The following is a 21,589-nucleotide window of genomic DNA, read 5'->3' as shown; positions in this document are numbered from 1 at the left end:
CTATGAAATTCCAGCACATTGCAGAAGATTCTCAGAGTATGTTCTACTACCACGCTTCCCTTGGAATATACACAACAGGTATGTTCTAGGGTGAACACTCAGTTCAGGTATGGCATTCTTGGACCTTACTGTTACCACACATGAACCGAGTGTGCATGCCAGAATATACCCATTGTACACATTCCAAGGGGTACTTGGTGATAAGCAAGCTATCCTTCGGGAAAGCTTGCCCAACATTTCGTAAGGAACCCCTGGTGAGTTTCTGAGGAACTCCAGTTTGAGAAGCACAACCCTAAGCAAAGTACTGAGAGTTACCACTCTTCTTAGCCATTCAGTCACACTTAGAAACAATTTAGTCTGTATTTTTACAAGCCTTCCCTATTTGCTACCTTGCAGCCCACCTGAGTAACTGCATCTGGTAAATACCTTTCTCTATGAATGATACAGAGATAATGGAGATACAAACTCCGCCAAGGATGGCAAGGGCCTGAGTTTAGGCAACTCGGACGTGAGGTTCTTCTTCTGTTTCCTGGCCTAGACTGGTGTACGTTACTGAAGGTTCTAGCTGCCCAGCGGCTGGCAAGTCTACAACAGGTCCTGAAGGGTTTCGGAACTGCTTGTACACCCGTGGATCTTGGGCAACGTATGTGGATGTGGAGGAGTACAGCACCAGCCCAACAAGGATTGTGAAGAATGACAGAAGATAAAGTCCTGAAAACTAAACAGAAACAAGAATAAAGCTAGTAATAAGCATGCTGGTGAAGCCAAACAAGACAAAAGGTGATGGCAAACAGTAAGGGGACATCACACTGTGCTTCAGTTGAATCCAGGAAATCTTTGCTCTGCAACAGGGATGGGCATCTTGTGGGGCTCCCCAGATTTTGTTGAACTCCTGTCATGCCTGACCATTTGCCCTGCTGGCGAGGACAGCATCTGGAGGGCCACAGGTTCCCCGCCTCTGCTCTACAAGGTAAGATTTCCCTTAAGTAGGGCTGTGCCAAAGCCAAAACTTGGTGCCAAAACCTGATTATTTAAATCTGCAAAACTGTACGTTCGTTTATTCTGTATCATCTTGTCTTTTGTTTTGAACTTTGAAAATCTAGAATGTCTTGCTCCATAGTCTGTAAACCTTTATTGCTTTTGACCAACAGCCACTGGAATTTCCCAAGAAATAACAGATATATTCCAAGGATACCAACTCACAGAATTTCAACCGCAGAATTAAAAACGAGAAGATTAAAACTTAGAAGCAATGAACAGCATAATTACCAAACAGATCAATAGGTTTTAGAATTTCTTGCTGAGGAGCAGTGTTGTGAATGACTTTAGAGTCAGTCAGTTCATAAAGGAAAGAGAACTACCACAGCCTGTTCTGGAAAAATTAAATGCCATGTAGAAAGGGACACAATAGACGCTCTGTGATTTCTGTCAAGAGATTTCTGCATGGTGGTGAAACACTACAAAGATGAACTAAGGCTGCAGTCCCATGCACCATTATGTGGGAGTGAGCCTCTCTGAACACACTGGGTCTATTTACCTATCTTCTGAGTGAAAATACATAGGGGCAGGTGGTAATTTATGATTTATTTTGTGTTACTCTGCTTTTTGTAGTAGTAGTACAAAAACAATAAGTGATAAAAGACAATAAACTGGAAAAAAAAATTAAGGCTGCAATCCTATGTCCACTTACCTGGAAGTAAATCCCGCTGAACTCAATGGGATTTACTTCCAAGTAGACATGTATAGGATTGCACCATAAATAACTCTCTCTCTTTCACACACATGCAGGCACACAGAGCAGCAACAAAAATAAGAATTTGACAAATCCAAGGGCAATCAATTAAGGGTGCAATCCTGTCGAGATAGGCAGCCCCCTCTGAATTCGTAAGCGACCGCCTATCCAATGCAGGGCAGGAGAAGCATGGAGGGGATCATTCCCTTCGCACTCCTCCTGTCCTGCATTTTTGGCTAGACAGCTGATTGCAGTTGTCTAGCCATGGGAGGGCTGCGTGGGGGAGGAGGCTGCTGTACGACATACTGGATGTGTCATACAGGCATTTCCACCCTCCCTGCCCCAGAACGCCCCCTGGAATGCCCCCTTTCAGCCGCTCTGTGCTCCTCTTGCGAACGCAGAGGACGGGGCTGTTGCGCACTGCCTCCGAGGCAGCGTGGGAGAGGGGGGAGGTTGGTTCCCGGAAAACCAGATATCCTATGGCCATCTAGCCACCGTCAAGCGGCCATAGGACTGCTCCCTAAAAAAGTAAAGATTAAAACAACAACAGCAGCAACAACAAACAATCTCAACGGAATAAGGTTAAAATATGGTAATACTCCAGAGGATGCCAAACTCATATTTACAGCATCATGACAAAATAAGCTGAGGTGTTGTGAATTAAACATGGGTCATTTTGTGAGCTAAGTGCCTCTTCATCAGGCCTGCCAATTTCATGTGGCAATTTCATGTGTGAATCAGCACTATATCGGAAGGGCCATGGGGGTACTGACTTTGCTATATGTCTACAAACAAGGTAAGTCTAAATGGAATTTATGGTTCACCTTTGCCCAATACTGCCAGATCAGGAGTAGCGTGATTTCAGCCTTCCATGCAATCCCCATTGAACAATATATTTTAACTTAAGAACTCAAGAGGATGTACTCAGAATCCCTTAACAGTTACGGCCTTAAATAATCTGTTTTGAATGATCCCGAGTATGCATTCTTGCTTAAGAACAGGAGAAGTGTCTTCTTAGATCAGAGCAAGTTCTGTTTGGTCTAGCATTCTTTGCAAGTATGCCAGGAGGTATCGGGCAGGTCATGAGAAATTGGTCAATCATCCACAATCTACTGGTTCTACCTTCCCCTACATAATGGTAAACAAAGAACTGAAAGAGTCAAAAGATATGCATTGAATAACTGACTTAATCAACGAAAACCTGAAAGGAAAACCCGTTCAGCTTCAGATAATAAAACGTTTTGGAGACACAACACAAACTTGTATTAAAGAATATACACCAGTTATTGAAAATTACAATTTCCAGGCCATTGCACAGGATCTTCATGTAGTAATCTGAACAAAACTGCCTGTAGGTTTGTCCTAATTGTTTTTATATGGCCACAGGACTTGGTTTTATACAAAAAATGCGTTCCTCTTTTCATTTTAGGGAAATGTTAGAAGTAGAGAGTTAAATTATTAGACAGGATATGCTTTGGTAATCCTGACATAGTTCTGTGATCCTGTAAGAAAACAGTAAATGAGCCTAATTCATTTACTAAGACATTTAAACCAACCACTGGTCTGGGGGAAGTCATAGTTCCTCTGATTGTTGCAATATTGCTGAGCTCCAGTATTCATTTCTGAAAAATCTCCTGGGACTGTGAGCAGGACTAGGGGGTTAATACTGGTGCATTTAATATGTTGACAGACATTTTAAAATATCTGAACATTCAAAAAACCTGGCCCTCTGATGATGGCTATATTTGCTGCAGTTTGCCACAGCTAGAATGTAACAGGCACAGGCCTGTAGCCAGAGGTGGGCTGGGGGGATGGACTGGCCCCCTCTAAATTTTCTCTGCCCCCCTTTTAACAAATAATTAAAAAGTTTACAATGTTGTCTTTAAAAGGCCTGCAAACCAGATGAACTGCCCCCCTATTTTGGCGGCTCCCCCAGAACATTCAGACTGGCTACAGGCCTGACAGGCACACTTCAGAAAGGGGGATACCTTAATGAGGAACATTCAAAGTGTGTTAGCGGGAGGGCTGTCCAGTGGGAAGAAGGCCAGGCCTCAAGTTTTTTTCCTCAAGTTGTTAATTGCTTATCCCTCTTAGCCTTCATGTCTCACTGGGTGATTTAGTACAACTGCTTGTTGCCTTGGCAGCTGAAAATACCATGTCAAACAGCAGCGATGCTGGAGGGCAGCTTCCACATGCGATTGACCTCAGTGAGGTGGTCTGAGATGAGATCTTCAGCACTGTGGAAATTAGGTCTGTTGCCATATCTGAGGGACTTGTGCAGCTTGCCTACTGCTAGATGGACAATGACTGGATTGCTTTGGGGGCTTGTTGGATCATGACAGAAAACAAGCTCAACAGTTTTACTTTCACTTTTTATATGATTGCTTCTTCCCTCTTTTCAAAATTTCCTTTTCCTACCTCATTTGATATGAGGATACTGGTGCCACTTTGAGCACTGAGGTTGTAAGAGTGTTTTGTGGCATAACAGTTTTTGCTACTGTACTAGGAAAGTCCTGAATACCGATAAGGCCTATGACAGCCTTCCCCCACATAGTGCCCTCCATCAGCCCCAGTCAGCATGGCCAATGGGAGTGGTGGGAGTGGCAGACTGGAGGAGGCTGCCTTGGGACATTGCTTCTGTCCCACTGTGTCACTCACCACAGCAGCCTGGCTTTTAGATGACCAGGTGGAGTTATAATTTATCACTTCCAATACCCATGATCTATATATGGGCAATCTTTAAAGGCTGCAAACACAATAGGATAAAAGAATGATCTGTCCATCAATGGCTCCTTTTCTGTTTATCGTAAGAACTCTTTTTTCCTCTCCCTATAAGGAGGTTAGAAGAATGACTGGAGTCAAATACAAAATCTTGGCAACCAACCTCAGCTCAATGGGAAATTATTTTCCCCTTTGTATAATGGAAATAAGAGGAGTTAGAAAAATTGCAGTGCATTTGCTCCAGTGGGCTGACTGCTGCTGTTTAGATCAATGGATTATTGCCCATTAATTTTCCTATAACGAGTTTGAAGCCCATGCTTTATCCAACCTCCATTAAGCATGCAGGGTATCTACCAGAGATGGACTACAATGCTGGAACATCAGTTAGTCATATTTTAACATTGAACAACGGCTTTTGAAGTACAAGACATGGAGTTGGCTGTTCATGGTTGTCTTGGCATTCATTGCAAGCCCTGATGTCTTCTGGATGGACTGTGATGTTGTCAGGCGGAAGGATTAGTGCTTGGTTCCTATGGCGCCATTCTGGTTGCTCTTTGAAAAAACTGGCAGAGCTACAGGGCTACAAGGGAGGACTGGGGTACAAAGGTTCCCCAGACTAGTAACTTTAACAGTGGGCTTTAAGTTCTAAACAAACAAAAAATTGAAACAATCATGGGTCTAAGTGAGGAAGCAGAGGACAACTTTCCAGAAAATGGGAACAAACATATCTATTCTAGATTATGAAGGCAAACTCTTATGACATTCTCATTCAGTTCAAAAACGGAAAGTCCTTAGTAGTGTTTCCCAATGCAATAAATTAAAAGCACAGTGGTCTCTCTAGTCACATTTCTAATCTATTTAGCATTCAGTCATGTATATCTGTGCATTGCTTCTGCCTTGACAGAAGCATCAAAGAGGATGAATCCAAATCTTGACTAATCAAAACTCTCTGTGAACTATTTTGATACAATTCCCATTTGAAAAATACAATTCTACAAAGCCATAATTAAGATTCATTTTCTGCCTCCTACTGAATATTCCCAGTGAAAACAGGTGTTACACAATTTATTTGTTTGCACACATTTATATACCACTGAACATAAAAATACCACAGTGGCATAAAATATTATTTTAAACTTATAACCAAATCTCATGCAAAATAAGGGCCAGAAATGTGGAGCAAAATCAAATATCTGACAGGATGAGCTTAAACCTGCTTATTCTTGGTAACTGGAAGAGATCCTAACATCTTCTTGTGAAATATGGGATATAAATGAAAATAACAATAACAAGGACTGGTCTGAATACTTAACCATGGAGTTCTATAAAATAACTCAGATTCTGGTAACACCACCATCCTTGTAATGCAGTGTTAGCTACCCCCCCTCAAAACCAGTTAAAAGAACTATTTAGGCAAATCAGGTAAATCAGGAAATTGCTAGCTGCAAAGAAGGATTCAGTAAAAACCAAATTTGTCCTACTCCTGTTGAAATGAACAGAAACCAGAACTAGTTTCTCCTACTTATATCTCCAAACTGAGACTTCAGTCCATTACACAGTTGCATATCAGTTCTGTTGAATTCAAGTGTATCCTGTTGAGTGCTGGGTGATGGGAGAAGAAATGGAAGTACTCAGTTATCAGTAATAAACACCGAAGCCTTTTGAAATTTGCACACACATGATTGATGTCATCAGATTTAAAATATTTTCACTAAAAACCTGGTTATAAAGAAAAACAACAAGGACATCCCTACAAAGCAGCAGGTTGAGTTTTCCTTGGTGTTTAATGGGAAGACAGAGGCACCATGGGCATCTCTACACCAGCCTAAAATCCTGCATTTAAAATGGGGCTTTCTGCTTCTGTTTTAAATGCAGGATCACAACATCTCCCTTTTTCACATGCTTCCTTTCCCCCCACCCCTTCCCCTTCCTTCTCCCGTATCTGAGTCTTCCATGATCTTTTATTGATCTCGCTCCTCTTTTCACGGAGGAAACTGAAGCGGAACACAAGGGGGTAATTTGATAGCTCATTATCTGTGATCTATTTAAAAATGGAACAAAGGGTATTTAGTGCAGGAGATGCCCTGGAGGGCTCACAGCGTCATCTAAAGAGCCTGCAAACTTCCACGAGAGAGTAAACTCAATCGCAGAATAAAAGCTCAGTGTGAAGGAGCCCCATGAAACCAAATACAAGACAAGAACTGTAGTTCTGGGTCTAGAGGACAAGTGCATCTCTAATTACTATATCAACAGGCTAGAAAGAAAAGGAGAAAAATCAACTCTGTTTCACAGAAAAATGCTGCATAAGATGGGGACGAGTGGGACCTGGAACAAAATGTTCCAGTATCAAATACTTCTGTTCAGGTTTCAAGTTACTCCATTCTGTCCTTCCCCATTGTTTTCTGTTTTCCCCTGCAACAATCAGTATGCATTCTGTGTGCACTGAGCATCCTCAGTCCCTCATAGGGTTGCTTTGGATTTCCCGCCCCCCGTACCCTTAGGTTCCCACACAGATGTACTATTCTTCTGCAAACATTGGGGGCCCCATGCATGGATGATGTCATTTTGGCTACACAAGCAACAGCACTTGAGAATTGAGGTCGCTATTAATACAGAGGATTGTAGAAAATGGAAAAACAGATACTTTACCTTGAACCTGAAGTGGAAATAACTACTTCATAAAATGGTGCTGAGTGACATAAGGACTGTATAACATTTAAGCCATCATAGGATTTAAATATAACACATTACCCACAGTTTGAGTGCCCCCTAACATTTATGGATTTTGTTCTCAAAACATCCTTGGCAGGCAGAGACTTGTGACTTCCATTTTACAGATAATGCACATTGTCTCAGTGTTGACACTTCTGTGCACCTTCCTTGCCAAAAGGATGCAGATGTGTAATGTGACAAGTTGGGACCTGAATGAAAAGGAAGCCATTTCCCCTGACCACTGCCACTTGCCTTGATTGTTCTGTACTGAGGCAAGGAAAGAGCTTCACAGACTTTTCCTTTATCCCAGAGACTGGAACACGTTTTTCTTTTATAAAAACATCTAGTGCTAGAGACTTCAACCTAGCATTCAGAATAGGAAGGAAGGAAGGAAGGAAGGAAAGAGAAAGAAAGAAAGAAAGAAAGAAAGAAAGAAAGAAAAGAAAGCCTAGAAAGATTTTCAGAAAAGCAGATATTTAAGACTGGGGTGGGGGAAATTATAATGCAGTCTGAGGAATTTCATTTTTCACCTACAACCACGAGAAAACATGCCAGTGTTTGGCTTCATATAAAACTTAAAAGCCTTTGCAGGTTTTCTGCCAGGACTCCTTTTTGGTGCTAATGTCATGAGCCTAAGTCTCTGCTAAATCATACTGGCTAGGTCCGTGTGGCCAGAATTTCCCTTCCATTCTGTACTCTCTTCTACAAATGTCATTTCCCGAGGGTGCAATCCTATACTCACTTACCTGGGAATAAGTCCCATCTAACTCAAAGAGGCTTACTTCTGAGCAGAGGACTGTGCTGTAAATGTTTGACAAGGGAGAAGGCAGGAACATCTTTTTCTCTTCCTAGCCTTTACTTCCTTCCTTCTGATCCCCTTGTTTTACGATGACTGTGATTCCCTTTAGGCTACACCACACATACAGCATGTTCTCTATGCTCTATGGCTGCAGGAACAAGCAGTGACTTGCACGTGTAAATGAGCCACCAGAGGTTTAACATCACAAAGGGAACTTTCATATGACCTCACTAACAATTTTTTTTTCTTAAGCACCTAAGTTAAAACCATGTGCTATATAACAAGCAGAAGAGGACAACAACTTGGCTCATAACCTAAATCCCAATGGTTTTCAGTGCTGCTAGCTCATACGTTCAACTATAAGTCATCAAGCTCTGTGAAACCAAGTGTCCAAGTAACTACATGATGAGCTTGTATTGGGGAACCTGTTCAGAATTTCAGGTCCCATTTCTGTGTCACAGGGCCATGGATAAATACTTAGCCAAGTAAGCGCTCCACACACAGACACTTTATCACATTTAACTATCCTTACCATGTGAAGCAGCTCATATTTATTATTATTTACTATTTAATAGATTTATATACTGCTGAACATACTTAAAAATATCTTTAAGTGGTTCACAATAATATACATTAAAGTATAATTAAAATACATTAAAATTGCTAAAACATTAATATAAAACATTAAAAAACATTAAAATTAACTAAAACCAATACAACACCATAATTGCAAACAAACAGACTGGGCAGCACATTCACTAAGGGAAGGCCTGGGTAAAGAAATGGGTCTTTAATTGGCACCTAAAGCATGATACAGTTGGGGCCTCTCAAATACCAGGTTTGATAAATTGGGTGCCACCACAGAGAAGGTTCGCTTTGTGGTTGCTGCAAGAAGGCAATCTGCAGGTCATGGTGCAAGTCTTAGCATGTGAGCTATTGGCTGTCTGAGCACTGGCCTGGAATTTAAAGAAAAACAACCTGGAGTAACTCAGGGACTGCATTTTCATTTAATGACACCCTTCCTTCTTTTCTCAAGATTGTACTGTTTGTCAGTGCTCATGTGCCCCTCTCCAAGTGTGAGTCTCTAGGCAATTGGTCCCCTCCCACCAAAGGGATCAAAACTGGGCTTCATGTTGAACACTTCTGCAATACCATTCCTTGTTTTTGCTTAAGCCAATATATGGCCTTCATCTTGGCTTGTATCAAAAGGGAAACAAGTTAACAGGGGTTGTATTACTCTCCCTTTTTTGAAGTTAATAATAAATAGAAAGCTGGCCAGCAGGTCATTTTATAGGAGCCATACGCTCAAAGGGAAAAGCAGAAAGAAGAAGGGGAAGCAGAGGGCTTTCTAACTCCAGTTTTACAATTACTTCTACAGCTGCTAAAAGACTGGATTACTGTAGAAGCTCAGCGCTTCCTACTGGTGCCCCTGGCTTTATGGACATAGATCAAGGGACTTACATGTGTTACACATCTTGGCAGCACTGTCTTAAGAAAGTCAGTGCTAAAGTAGTTATGGGTTTTCTTTAAGTGTACATAATGGTGCTAGAGTTGTCGTTTCAGAAACATTTACAAATAAAGCCTTTTCTTTCTTCCCATTTATTAACTTTTTAACATTCTCCAGTGATTAATTTCATCAGATGCCACTTGACAGCGGTCTTTTTGTGTGTTTTGTTTTGTTTGTGGGCGTAAAAAATTAATAAAGTGCCAGCTGCCTGTAGTAATCGATTCTGCATTGCTATATTTGAAGCTAATGGTGCTGAAAAGCAAGGTTACTATAATTGATTCAGCTTGGGTCTCTTGTTTATTCCTTCTCCATTGAGTTTCACAATGTGTGCATACAGTATGGCTGCCAGAGAATTCTATTCTTTATCTCCCCCATACAAATGTAGTTCATTCTCATACACAAAGAGGCAAGTTATGTGCAGCTGCAGCTCATTACATTCAACATGAGTTACTGTGTAAGTCACCTGGGAGGAATGCAACGATGAGGTTTCGCTAAGGTTCTGCCATGCTTGGGCACTGTTCTGCATCAAAATCTTCTACAGCCACTGAATTATATGTGATGATCATATCAAACTAACCCTAATGAATGAGAGATGTTTTGAGCAAATGCACTGTTTTTCATCCCAAATCCGCCCTTCAACAGAAACTTTGGGTAGAATAAAAAATTACAAAAAACACGCTGTGGCTGCCTATGAAAACAGCTGCTGTCTATACACTGCCCCTATCCCCTAATGTGTAGTACCAAGGAAGAGAAATGCTTGGCATAACAACAGAATATGAGATAAGTTGAATTACACCTTATGAAGGGAAGGAAAATGGAATGGTTTTGTTTTGTTTTTAGAAAGCACTAGTTCTGTCTTAGACTGCTTAGATTATTTAAAGTTGCTTAACAGGCAAGATAAATGACACGGAGTTGGACAGAAAAGGGGTGTGTCTGTCTGTGGGGAGGTTTCTGACGCAGAAGTGGAATGCCACAGGTGGAATAGAGGCAGTGGTGATCTTTGTTGATCCCCTCTTCCCTCTGTAGTTCCCTATGCCCCCTCAAATTGCTCCAGAGGTTTGGGGGACCCTCCATAACAAAGAGGGAGGTGGTGGTGGGGGCTGCAAAAGGAGGGGGGAATCAGCAAAGGTTTCCTCACTTGCTTTCCATCAGTGGGAGTGTTCTGAGCATAACTCTACTCAGGGAATACTCCAGCTGGCAGAAAAGAAGCTGAATCCAACCCAAGATATTGACCTGTTCGCATGTCACAGCAATTCTTGGGTTGTTTAACCCTGGAATCGCTGTGGTCCATTCCTGGGTTGTTACAGTGATATGTGGAATCAGAAACAATGGGTTGTTAAGCAGTTAAACAACGCAGAGTTAACCCAACAACAAATCATGGGCGATTGCTGGGTTAATTCTGGGTTGTTTAACCACAAAACATCCCAGAATTCCTGGGTTCAGATGTCATGAACGTGGCATTCCTAGGTTGTGGATTGAAAGCAGAAGTGATGAGCATGCGGAGGGCAGCACACTCACTTTCCTGCTCAGCCACCAGGACAACTCAGGAACTATTGTTACATGCGAACTGGGTCACCGTTTCTTTTGCTTTCCTGAATGAACATCCAACTTCTTCCTCTAATCATTTGTATCTATTGTACCAGAAAGCTCAGAGCAAGTTGTGTGAGGCACCGAGGTAGTCACCCTTACCATTCTGCTTTGATCAGGCCAAGACCTACTTAGGTTCAACAATTATTCTTTAACCACAGACACAGTCAAAGATTTAGCCTGTTGTAGTACACACAGCCATCATGAGATTATACTATAGATAAATTGCTACTGGCTTTAAAGGCTAAAAGATGAAGTTTACAAGACCTTAAAAATGTATTAGCAGTAACTGTTATAACCCTAAATTCAGATGTGTTTGGGTAAGAAAGAACCATTTATCTTCTATTAGGGATGAATCCATATAACCACAAGGCTCAAGGTGGCTGCTTGACATTGCCGAATAGGCTGGATCCCCAACTACAGCCTGCTGGATGTGAGAAAAGGTTGCCCATGGTATCATGAAAAACAAATAAACAAACCTTAATCCTGTTTGGGTGGTGTAGCACCCAATGGCTACACAAGAATGACTTGCCACAAGCAGGAAGCAACCACACACAGACATTGAAAGTAGCCTCTGTGACTCAAGGGCCATGAGAACTGTAATTACTTTGAAGTCATGTTAGACACCCCCTTCATGGATCACTGCCTTGTTGTGGCGAAGGGGCTTGCGTAACTCAGTGAAGCCATAAGCTATGCCGTGCAGGGCCACCCAAGACGGACAGGTCATGGCGGAGAGTTCTGACAAAATGTGGTCCACTGGAGAAGGAAATGGCAACCCAGTCCAGTATTCTTGCCAAGAAAACCCCATGGAACGTATTACAAGGCTAAAAGAGATGACGACGGAAGATGAGCCCCTCAGGTCAGAAGGTGTCCAATATACTACTGGGGAAGAGCAGAGGGTATTTCCAAGTAGCGCCAGAGAGAGTGAAGCGGCTGGGCCAAAGCCGAAAGGACACTCAGCTGTGGATGTGTCTGGTGGTGAAAAGAAAATCCGATGCTGTAAAGAACAATACTGTTTAGGAACCTGGAATGTCAGATCAATGAATCAAGGTAAGCTGGAGGTGGTCAAACATGAGATGGCAAGATTGAACATCGACATCTTGGGAATCAGCGAACTAAAATGGACAGGCATGGGCGAATTTAATTCAGGTGACTATCATATCTACTACTGTGGGCAAGAATCCCTTAGAAGAAATGGAGTAGCACTCATAGTCAACAAAAGGGTGGGAAAAGCAGTACTGGGGTACAATCTCAAAAACGATAGAATGATTTCAGTATGAATCCAAGGCAAACCATGCAACATCACAGTAATTCAAGTCTATGCCCCAACCACTGAGGCCGAAGAAGCTGAGGTTGATCGGTTCTATGAAGACCTACAACACCTTCTAGAACTAACACCAAAAAAAGATGTCCTCTTCATCATAGGGGATTGGAATGCTAAAGTAGGAAGTCAAGAAATCACCGGGATAACAGGCAAGCATGGCCTTGGTGTACAAAATGAAGCAGGACAAAGGCGAATCGAGTTTTGCCAAGAGAACATGCTGATCATAGCAAACACTCTTTTCCAACAGCACAACAGGTGACTCTACACACGGACATCACCAGATGGTCAATATCGAAATCAGATTGATTATGTCCTTTACAGCCAAAGATGGAGAAGCTCTATACAGTCAGTAAAAACAAGACCTGGAGCTGACTGTGGTTCAGATCATGAGCTGCTTCTTGCAAAATTTCGGCTGAAATTGAAGAACGTAGGGAAATCCACTAAACCATTCAGGTATGACCTCAATCATATCCCTTCTGAATATACAGTGGAGGTGACAAATAGATTTAAAGGATTAGACCTGATAGACAGAGTGCCTGAGGAACTATGGACGGAGGTCCGTAACATTGTTCAGGAGGCAGCAACAAAATCCATCTCAAAGAAAATGAAATGCAAGAAAGCCAAGTGGCTGTCTGATGAGGCTTTACAAGTAGCTGAGGAAAGAAGGGAAGTGAAAAACAAGGGAGAAAGGGGAAGATATATCCAACTGAATGCAGAGTTCCAGAGAATAGCAAGGAGAGACAAGAAGGCCTTCTTAAATGAACAATGCAAAGAAATCAAGGAAAACAACAGAATAGGAAAGACTAGAGATCTCTTCAAGAAAATTGGAGATCTCAAGGGAACGTTTTGTGCAAAGACGGGCATGATAAAGGACAAAGAAGGCAGGGACCTAACAGAAGCAGATGAAATTAAGAAGAGGTGGAAAGAATACACAGAAGAACTAAACAGGAAAGATCTTAATGCCCCTGATAGCCATGATAGTGTGGTCCCTGAACTTGAGCCAGACATCCTAGAGAGTGAAGTCAAGTGGGTCTTAGGAAGCATTAGTAACAACAAAGCTAGTGGAGATAACAGTATTCCAGCTGAGCTATTTAAGATCCTAAAAGATGATGCTGTTAAAGTGCTGCATTCAATATGCCAACAAATTTGGAACACTCAACAGTGGCCACAAGACTGGAAAAGGTCAGTTTACATTCCAATTCCAAAGAAGGGCAACGCCAAAGAGTGTTCAAACTACCGCACAATTGCGTCCATTTCACATGCCAGCAAGGTTATGCTCAAAATCCTACAAGCTAGGCTTCAGCAGTATGCGAACCAAGAACTACCAGAAGTACAAGCTGGGTTTCGAAGAGGCAGAGGAACTAGAGATCAAATCGCCAACATTTGCTGGATCATGGAGAAAGCAAGAGAATTCCAGAAAAACGTCTATTTCTGCTTCATTGACTATGCTAAAGCCTTTGATTGTGTGGATCACAACAAACTGTGGCAAATTCTTAAAGAGATGGGAGTACCAGACCACCTTACCTGTCTCCTGAGAAACCTGTACGAGGGTCAAGAAGCAACAGTAAGAACCGGACATGGAACAACCAATTGGTTCAAAATTGGGAAAGGAGTACGACAAGGCTGCATATTGTCACCCTGCTTATTTAACTTATATGCAGAGTTGTTGTTGTTCAGTTGTTCAGTCGTGTCCGACTCTTCGTGACCCCATGGACCATAGCACGCCAGGCCTTCCTGTCCTGCACTCTCTCCCGGAGTGTGCTCAAGTTCATATTCATTGCATCGGTGATGCTGTCTAGCCATCTCATCCTCTGTTGTCCCCTTCTCCTTTTGCCTTCAGTCTTTCCCAGCATCAGGGTCTTTTCCAGAGAGTTTTCTCTTCGCATTAGGTGGTCAAAATATTTCAGCTTCAGTATCTGTCCTTCCAATGAGCACTCAGGGTTGATTTCCTTTAGGATGGACTGATTTGACCTCCTTGCAGTCCAGGGGACTCGTAAGAGTCTTCTCCAGCACCACAGTTCGAAAGCATCCATTCTTCGGCGCTCAGCCTTCCTTATAGTCCAGCTCTCACAGCCATACATTACTACTGGGAAAACCATAGCTTTGATTAGATGGACCTTTGTCGGCAAGATGATGTCTCTGCTTCTTACTATGCTGTCTAGGTTTGCCATAGCTTTCCTCCCAAGGAGCAGAGTACATCATGAGAAACGCCGGGTTGGATGAATCACAGGTCGGAATTAAGATTGCCGGGAGAATTATCAACAACCTCAGATACGCAGTCGATACCACCCTAATGGCAGAAAGCAAAGAGGATCTAAAGAGGGTGGTATTGAGGGTGAAAGTGGAGAGTGCAAAAGCTGGTTTGAAACTCAACATTAAAAAAATGAGGATCATGGCATCTGGCCCCATCACTTCCTGGCATATAGAAGGGGAAGAAATGGAAGCAGTGACAGATTTTATTTTCTTGGGCTCCAAGATCACCACAGACGGTGACTGTAGCCATGAAATTAAAAGACGCTTGCTCCTTGGGAGGAAATCTATGGCAAACCTAGACAGCATAGTAAGAAGCAGAGACATCACCTTGCCTACAAAGGTCCATCTAATCAAAGCTATGTTTTTCCCAGTAGTAATGTATGGCTGTGAGAGCTGGACTATAAGGAAGGCTGAGCGCCGAAGAATGGATGCTTTCGAACTGTGGTGCTGGAGAAGACTCTTACGAGTCTCCTGGACTGCAAGGAGGTCAAATCAGTCCATCCTAAAGGAAATCAACCCTGAGTGCTCATTGGAAGGACAGATACTGAAGCTGAAGCTCCAATATTTTGGCCACCTAATGCGAAGAGAAAACTCTCTGGAAAAGACCCTGATGCTGGCAAAGACTGAAGGCAAAAGGAGAAGGGGACGGCAGAGGATGAGATGGCTAGATAGCATCACTGATGCAATGAATATAGACTCGAGCATGCTCCGGGAGAGAGCACAGGACAGGAAGGCCTGGCGTGTTATGGTCCATGGGGTCACGAAGAGTCGGACATGACTGAATGACTAAACAACAACATGTTAGACACAGCAGATATCAGCGTGAAGGCATAAGATTTCTCCAGCATAATGTATAAATGTGAAAGCATGTAGACCAACCCTACCCGGGGTGGTGAGGAGAATCCACCATTTCCCAAGTCCTGTCAGCTTGCCACAGCCTGGGCAGGAGGTGGTGGTGGGCAGCCATTTTTTCTTCCCTCCCCTCCATTGACTCTAATGAGAAGGAATTAACTTCTATATACACACAGTCTGCTGTAACAAATAAAATAAATGAAACATTGAATATTGGGATGATACACATCATTCCAATATATTATGATGAGTCAATCTTTCCACAAACCTGTCTGCTTTCTAAAATGTGATCTTGAAAAATAAGTAACATCAATCATTAATGCTAGATCCTATGCAATTTGGATGAAGCTGTGGGTTCTCTCTCCCCGCCACCCCAATTTGTGCAATGCTACTTTTTGCAGCTATTAATAATGCTAACACTATGTGAAAGTCAGTTATTACTACATCTTTCGGTCAGTAGAGCAACATTTTAAAAAAATCCATAGCAATATTGTATCCAGTTCTTTCTTGAATGGACTTTAATACTTCTCTCCAAAATGCTGAAATAATAGGACAATCTCAGAATATATGAAAGCAGTTTGCATACACAGTGGGACATCTTCAGCAGATGTCTAGCAGTTGTACAATATATTACTGACTATATGAGAACAGCATCCACAATTGATCTTTCCAGTTAATCACCTCTGTAAAAAATCCAAGCTGTGTTCTCATTCTTTAATCCAAATTATCTTATCCTTCTTTTGTGGCTCCTCAGTGCTATGATTTTATGATGGAGTCACAAATGTTATAACTGGGGTGATACTTAGCAGGCTTAATCTAGAATAGTTCCAAAGTCTGGTGGTTTTGCAGGACTTCCGTTAGTCTGTACAGATCAGATGATTATGGAATCAGATCAGAGACAGCTGTCATATAAGGCCCAGTGGGATCTTATTGGCTCCTTAGGTCATCTGATCCTGCTGGGCCTGAAAGCTGCAATACCCTCCCTGACCAGCTGTAGCACAGCAGAGATTAGACCAGTGGTTCTGTCTGTAAACTGCCCCAGTGGTATGAGAATAAGGCACCTGAGATTCACTGCCTTACAATGTGTATCATATTGTGGCATATCTCCAGAACTGCAAAATAACTCTTCTCCTTATTCTCCACACCATTTACTTAGTGTAGCTTAATACAGAGCAGGTGTTTTAAGCCATGTGTACTGCTGATTAGGGGCCCTTTCTTGAACTAATGTCAAACCATGTTGGTAGGGATGTTAGGATTGTATTATATCTGGTCTACATGAGGTCTGCAGATTGGATTAAGTTTTCAGGTCCACCGTTCGCAAACCCATGAACTCGGATAATTATTTTTCCCACTCAGAAAAATATGGAAATAAATTTGAAGCAGGTTACAGAAGAAGCAACTTTTTAAAATAAAGTTAGTTGTGTGTCTGTGTGTGTGGGGGGCAGTATTCTACTTACCGGCTGTAACGCAGTGACCATTGTGTGTGTGTGTTTTAGCATGAAGTCTCCTGTGTTGGTGCACTTCCTGGAATATCTATAAAAGGACTCGGTGTCCTTTCATAGGCATTCCCCTAATTTTGCTGTTGGGGGATTGCCTGAGCGTCTTTCAAAGATGGAGGGAAAGGGCTCTTTCCTTGAAAGACACAGGACTCCTTCATACGGGGCTTTTATCCTGCTATGGAGATTGCTTACTCACAGAAGTTTGCAGGTCCTGTACATGACACAGTCCTCCTCCAGGCAACCTCCCGCTCTTTGTGAGCTCTATCGCGTTGTTTTCCATGACGACAAGAGTCCGGCATTTTCTCTCCTCCCACCATGAAGTTGATATAAATGAGGGTATACTCTTTAAATTTGCTTTTATTGCAAATAAAACAACAGTGCCACCTAGTGGCTTTGTAATGAAACACACAGAAGTTTAGTTTTTTTTTTTTAAGCCACGTGGAAAGGACCCAATCTAATCCCACAAAGATTCCGGAAGCAGAAGCCCTGGTAAATTGCAGGATTTTTAGCCTTGTGTGATGAATCCCACAGTCTCCAAATCAGCAAACTTAGGGGAATACCCATGAAAGGTCCTTTTATGGATACAGGGAGTACACCAAGATGGGGACTTCATTCTAAAACACACACACACACACACACACACACACAACGCTCACTATGTTACTGCTGGTATAGAAATAGAATACTGCCCCCCTAACAACTAAATTTCAGAAACTGAAAATTTGGGGGGGGGGAGTCACATGTCTGAGGAATCCGTTTGACCCACAGATGCCAGTCTGCATGGAATTCCTGGACTAGATTGCAAGAAATCTGGACTTATTTGAGTCCGTTGCGGATTTCTCCGGTATCCCTACACGATGGGCTTTATATATTGACTTAGGCTAAGGACAAATGTCATATAAAAAGAGAGTTCCTTGCATATGTTTTTTATTTTAACACTTGTGAATCAAATGCTGATGTCTGTTTTGCTCCTTCCCACTTGAGCACCTGACCAGTCACCCCTGCTGCCTCCTCCTCCTCCAGCTGGGAAGGAAAACATTGCTTGATCTACTAGCATGAGGAGAGGAGTGTCTTGAGCCTTCAATTCACAACACATTTTATTTAATGGACATTTCTGATGTTCTGAAATTCATGCTAAAATTTCTGAAAGGGAAGCTACGGTAGGCATCAATGGATAAATAGATTTTCACATTTAAATACTAAATTACTGACCAGGATAGTCTTACACAAACTTGGAAAGATTGTCAAGAAAGGATTTCATACAAGACAAGAAAGCTCACACAGAGGTCAATGGAATTACTTTGGATTATATATACTGGGGTGTGGCCTTGACTCCTCTTTTATTGAGGACAGCTCCTCTATTTGATGGGCTGCCAGAGGACCATCCTCTATTCCGAAGGAGTCCTCTGTTTGAAGGGCAGTCCTGTCCAATTCTGGTTTAAAGATAAAGAACCCTAAGGACTGTTGCCTATCAACAATTAGCACCTGGACAGCAGGCTGAACAGGCAGGTACGCAAGTCACCTGGTTACCATGGCGAGACGCACTATATTTCTATTTGAATCATAATAATAATTTCTAAATGTGCATATATACATGCCAATTATCATATGCAATCCAGTGTCCTCTTTTGTCCTCTTTTTATGATGTATGTCTTCTTTTATTTATTTTTAATATTTATTTTAGAATATTAATATACCACTTCCCATTTAAAAAAAATCCTGAAGTGCTTTACAATGTATTACAAAACAATACTTCATTAAAAGCATTGGGAAAAGCCAGGGCAAACAAGTAAATTTGTAATAATTGTCGAAAGCACATAAGAGTCAGTGACTGATGTGGCCACACTATGAAGGTCATGACTTAATGTATACAACTGAGTTCTTTCTACTTAATAGAGGGGCCATAGCTCATGGGCAGAGCCCCTGCTTTGCAAGCAGAAGGTCCCAGGTTCAATCCCTGACATCTACAGTAAAAAGAATCAGGTAGCAGGGGATGGGAAAGCAACTCAGTCAGACTCTGGGGTGCTGCTGCCAATCAGAGCAGACAAGATGGAGCTAGATGGACTTGTGATCTGATCTAGTACAGGGCAGCTGCCTATCTTCCCATAACCTGGGGTGTTAAACCTCTTTCAGTCCAAGGGCCAAATTCCATTTTGGAGAAGCTCCTGGGGGCTGCATTCCAGTGGTGGGCACGGCTGAAGGAAATGAGATGGGGCCAAAGGCAAACACCAGCATATTTTTCCTTACTGCCAGTAACTAAGCCTTAGGAGAGGCATTTCAATCTTTTTAGAGCTTGCGCTAAAGCCAGGAATCCACTAAACAATCAGTGGTTGAGGTGGAAAGAGGATCGTAACAGTGGAAAGGCTGTGGCCATCTGGGGAACCCTGGAGGGCAAGATTTGGCCCTCAGGCCTGAGGTTCTGCACCCCTGCTGTAACCCTTCACAGGACTGGATGCACTAATGCTTTCATCCATCATCTGCTTGAACAAAGGCGAATTGAATTGAATAACTTGTGTCAGAGATGTCAATGTTCTAAATATATAAGGCCACTGAACAGAGGCAAGTGTCTACAAATGCTCATGTAGTCTCAGATCTTCAATACACTAAAAGGACGTGTGCCTGAGCTGTAATATTTTGTTGTCTCTGTAGCATTTCACTCATGTTGGTAAATTCATTTTTTTTTCTACACAAAAATGGGAGAGAGAAAAATGCAACTGCAGCTCTTTCATCAATTACCTATTGATTTTCAAAAGTGAAGTCCATGGTATATACAATAACAAATCTCTAAGATTTGATATACCACTGTGCAGTGTCAAAGGGCAGAATTCCACTGTCATTATTAATTCATTCTTATCAATCATATGCTTTCCTGAAAAAAGTGAGGGATCTAAAATCATACCATTATACTTGTGCTATAACTCTGAACCTTGGCATCAAAATTCTGAGGGCCAAAACAGACCTTACTTTGTTTTGTTTTTTATTCTAGATGAGGTGCAGGGCCCCTGATCTGGATCAGGACCTTAGCATGGGAGTTGGGGGCTTTAGTCCTTCCCTCCTGCTATAGGCCCAATACAAATCATGGGTGTTTGTGTATGCCTTCAAATTTATATTAAACAAATGGATCACTATTTAGCAACAGAAATGGCAGGCATAGGCCCCATAGCATGTGTGTGCATGCGTGCGCACACACGTGTGTGTGTGTGTGTGTGTGTGTGTAAGGGTTAAAGCCCCCATACCCCCATGCCAGGGTCCCAATCCAGATTGGGGCTCAAGTACAGATTGGGTCAAAATCCTCTTTAACATCAGACCAGCTGAGCCAATGGCAACTACTTTTGGAAGAGTAACATGGGATCACAGCAGATCAGGCAATGGCATCAAGGAAAGCAGAGTAGGTGGAAAGACCCACAAGGATCCAATGACTGATAAAAGAAGTGGGTAGTTCCTTCTGACTCCAGACATAAATGGCTTAAATCCATTATGAGGGTAGGGAAGATCTGTCAAGAGGGGAACTTGACAACACTTGCCATCCTTCATACTGACAGGGCCTTAGCTAATATTTCTATGTTCCAAGCAGTAAATATTTATGAAATATTAGCATCTGAAAAGGGAAAGAGACATCCTGGAGATGAATATACTATGTTATTTTTTTGCATTTGCAGCCTATTTGCAGTTGCAGCCTATTTATACTGTACATTTTGATAATAGTCCAGAAATGTTGATTATAAATTATTTTAGAGTTCACTGGCTGAGGATTTAAGAATGGTAAATTAAAATGAAAAGCAGCATTAATTAAAGATGACACCTCTGGAGAAATATAAGCTGTCCTTTGATAATACAGATGTCTCTCAATACTGGTTTTCCTGTACAATTGTGAAGGCTGTCTTTAAAAACATTTTATTTATCAGCACTTGCCCTCCTTGAAGGATTACTTTGCATTCCTACACTGTCACCAAAAGGACACTGTGGTATAGTTTTAGCTGCTGTCTCTGTTTCACAAAGAAAAGCAAAAAGGATGACAAGGGACTCGGCTGAAAAATGCATCTAAATTCCCATGCCTTGCAAACTATTTTCTTCAATATTTAATGTGATGCTTGGAAGTTTGATTGATTCCTTCCCTATTCTAACTTGGTTGTGAATTGATTGAGAGCAATTCAAAGCCTTAGTTAGGTCCATACCTGGACATTTATGTACACCTCACAATTTTACAGACATGCTGAGTAGTAAATGGGTGTCATTCACAACTACCTGAAATCATCACTTTTGAAAATATTATGCAATTGTAAGGACATAGATGATAATCAGACATGGGCATCTATATGCCTGACCCTCTCACAGATCAATTCACAAAATTGTGAGAAAAGGGGGCCCAAGCACAGCCCAGGAGCATCAGTATACCAGCATAAAACCCCACATTTAAAAAGAGGCTTTCTGCTTCCCTTTTAAATGCAGGATCAGATGGACTCCCTTTACACATGCTTCCTTCTCCGCCCCTTCCCTCCTCCTTTTCCCCCTTATCTGAGTCTTCCATATGTTTTTTTATATAGCCACTAGGTGGCGCTGAGGTCTAGCTCCTCATCACATGATCAGTGGTCAGGGAAAGGGG

At 42.1% G+C, this 21,589-nt stretch overlaps 1 protein-coding gene across 1 annotated transcript in view; it reads right to left on the bottom strand.

Annotated features, from left to right (window-relative positions):
- Nucleotides 1-493: 493 nt before the first annotated feature.
- SLC35F1 (solute carrier family 35 member F1) overlaps nucleotides 494-21,589 on the bottom strand; it is a 348,917-nt gene continuing 327,821 nt past the window's right edge. Inside the window, exon 8 of the mRNA XM_084831493.1 lies at nucleotides 494-718. Coding sequence (XP_084687619.1) covers nucleotides 494-718 — 225 coding nt within the window. The remainder of the gene's footprint in view (nucleotides 719-21,589) is intronic.

The sequence above is a fragment of the Heloderma suspectum genome, chromosome 1 (assembly GCF_057233095.1).
Source record: "Heloderma suspectum isolate Gila_16-S chromosome 1, 16-S_ref, whole genome shotgun sequence".
Classification (NCBI taxonomy): Eukaryota; Metazoa; Chordata; class Lepidosauria; order Squamata; family Helodermatidae; genus Heloderma; species Heloderma suspectum.
Note: the sequence above shows the minus strand (reverse complement) of the source record. Positions and strands in the feature narration are given on the sequence as shown.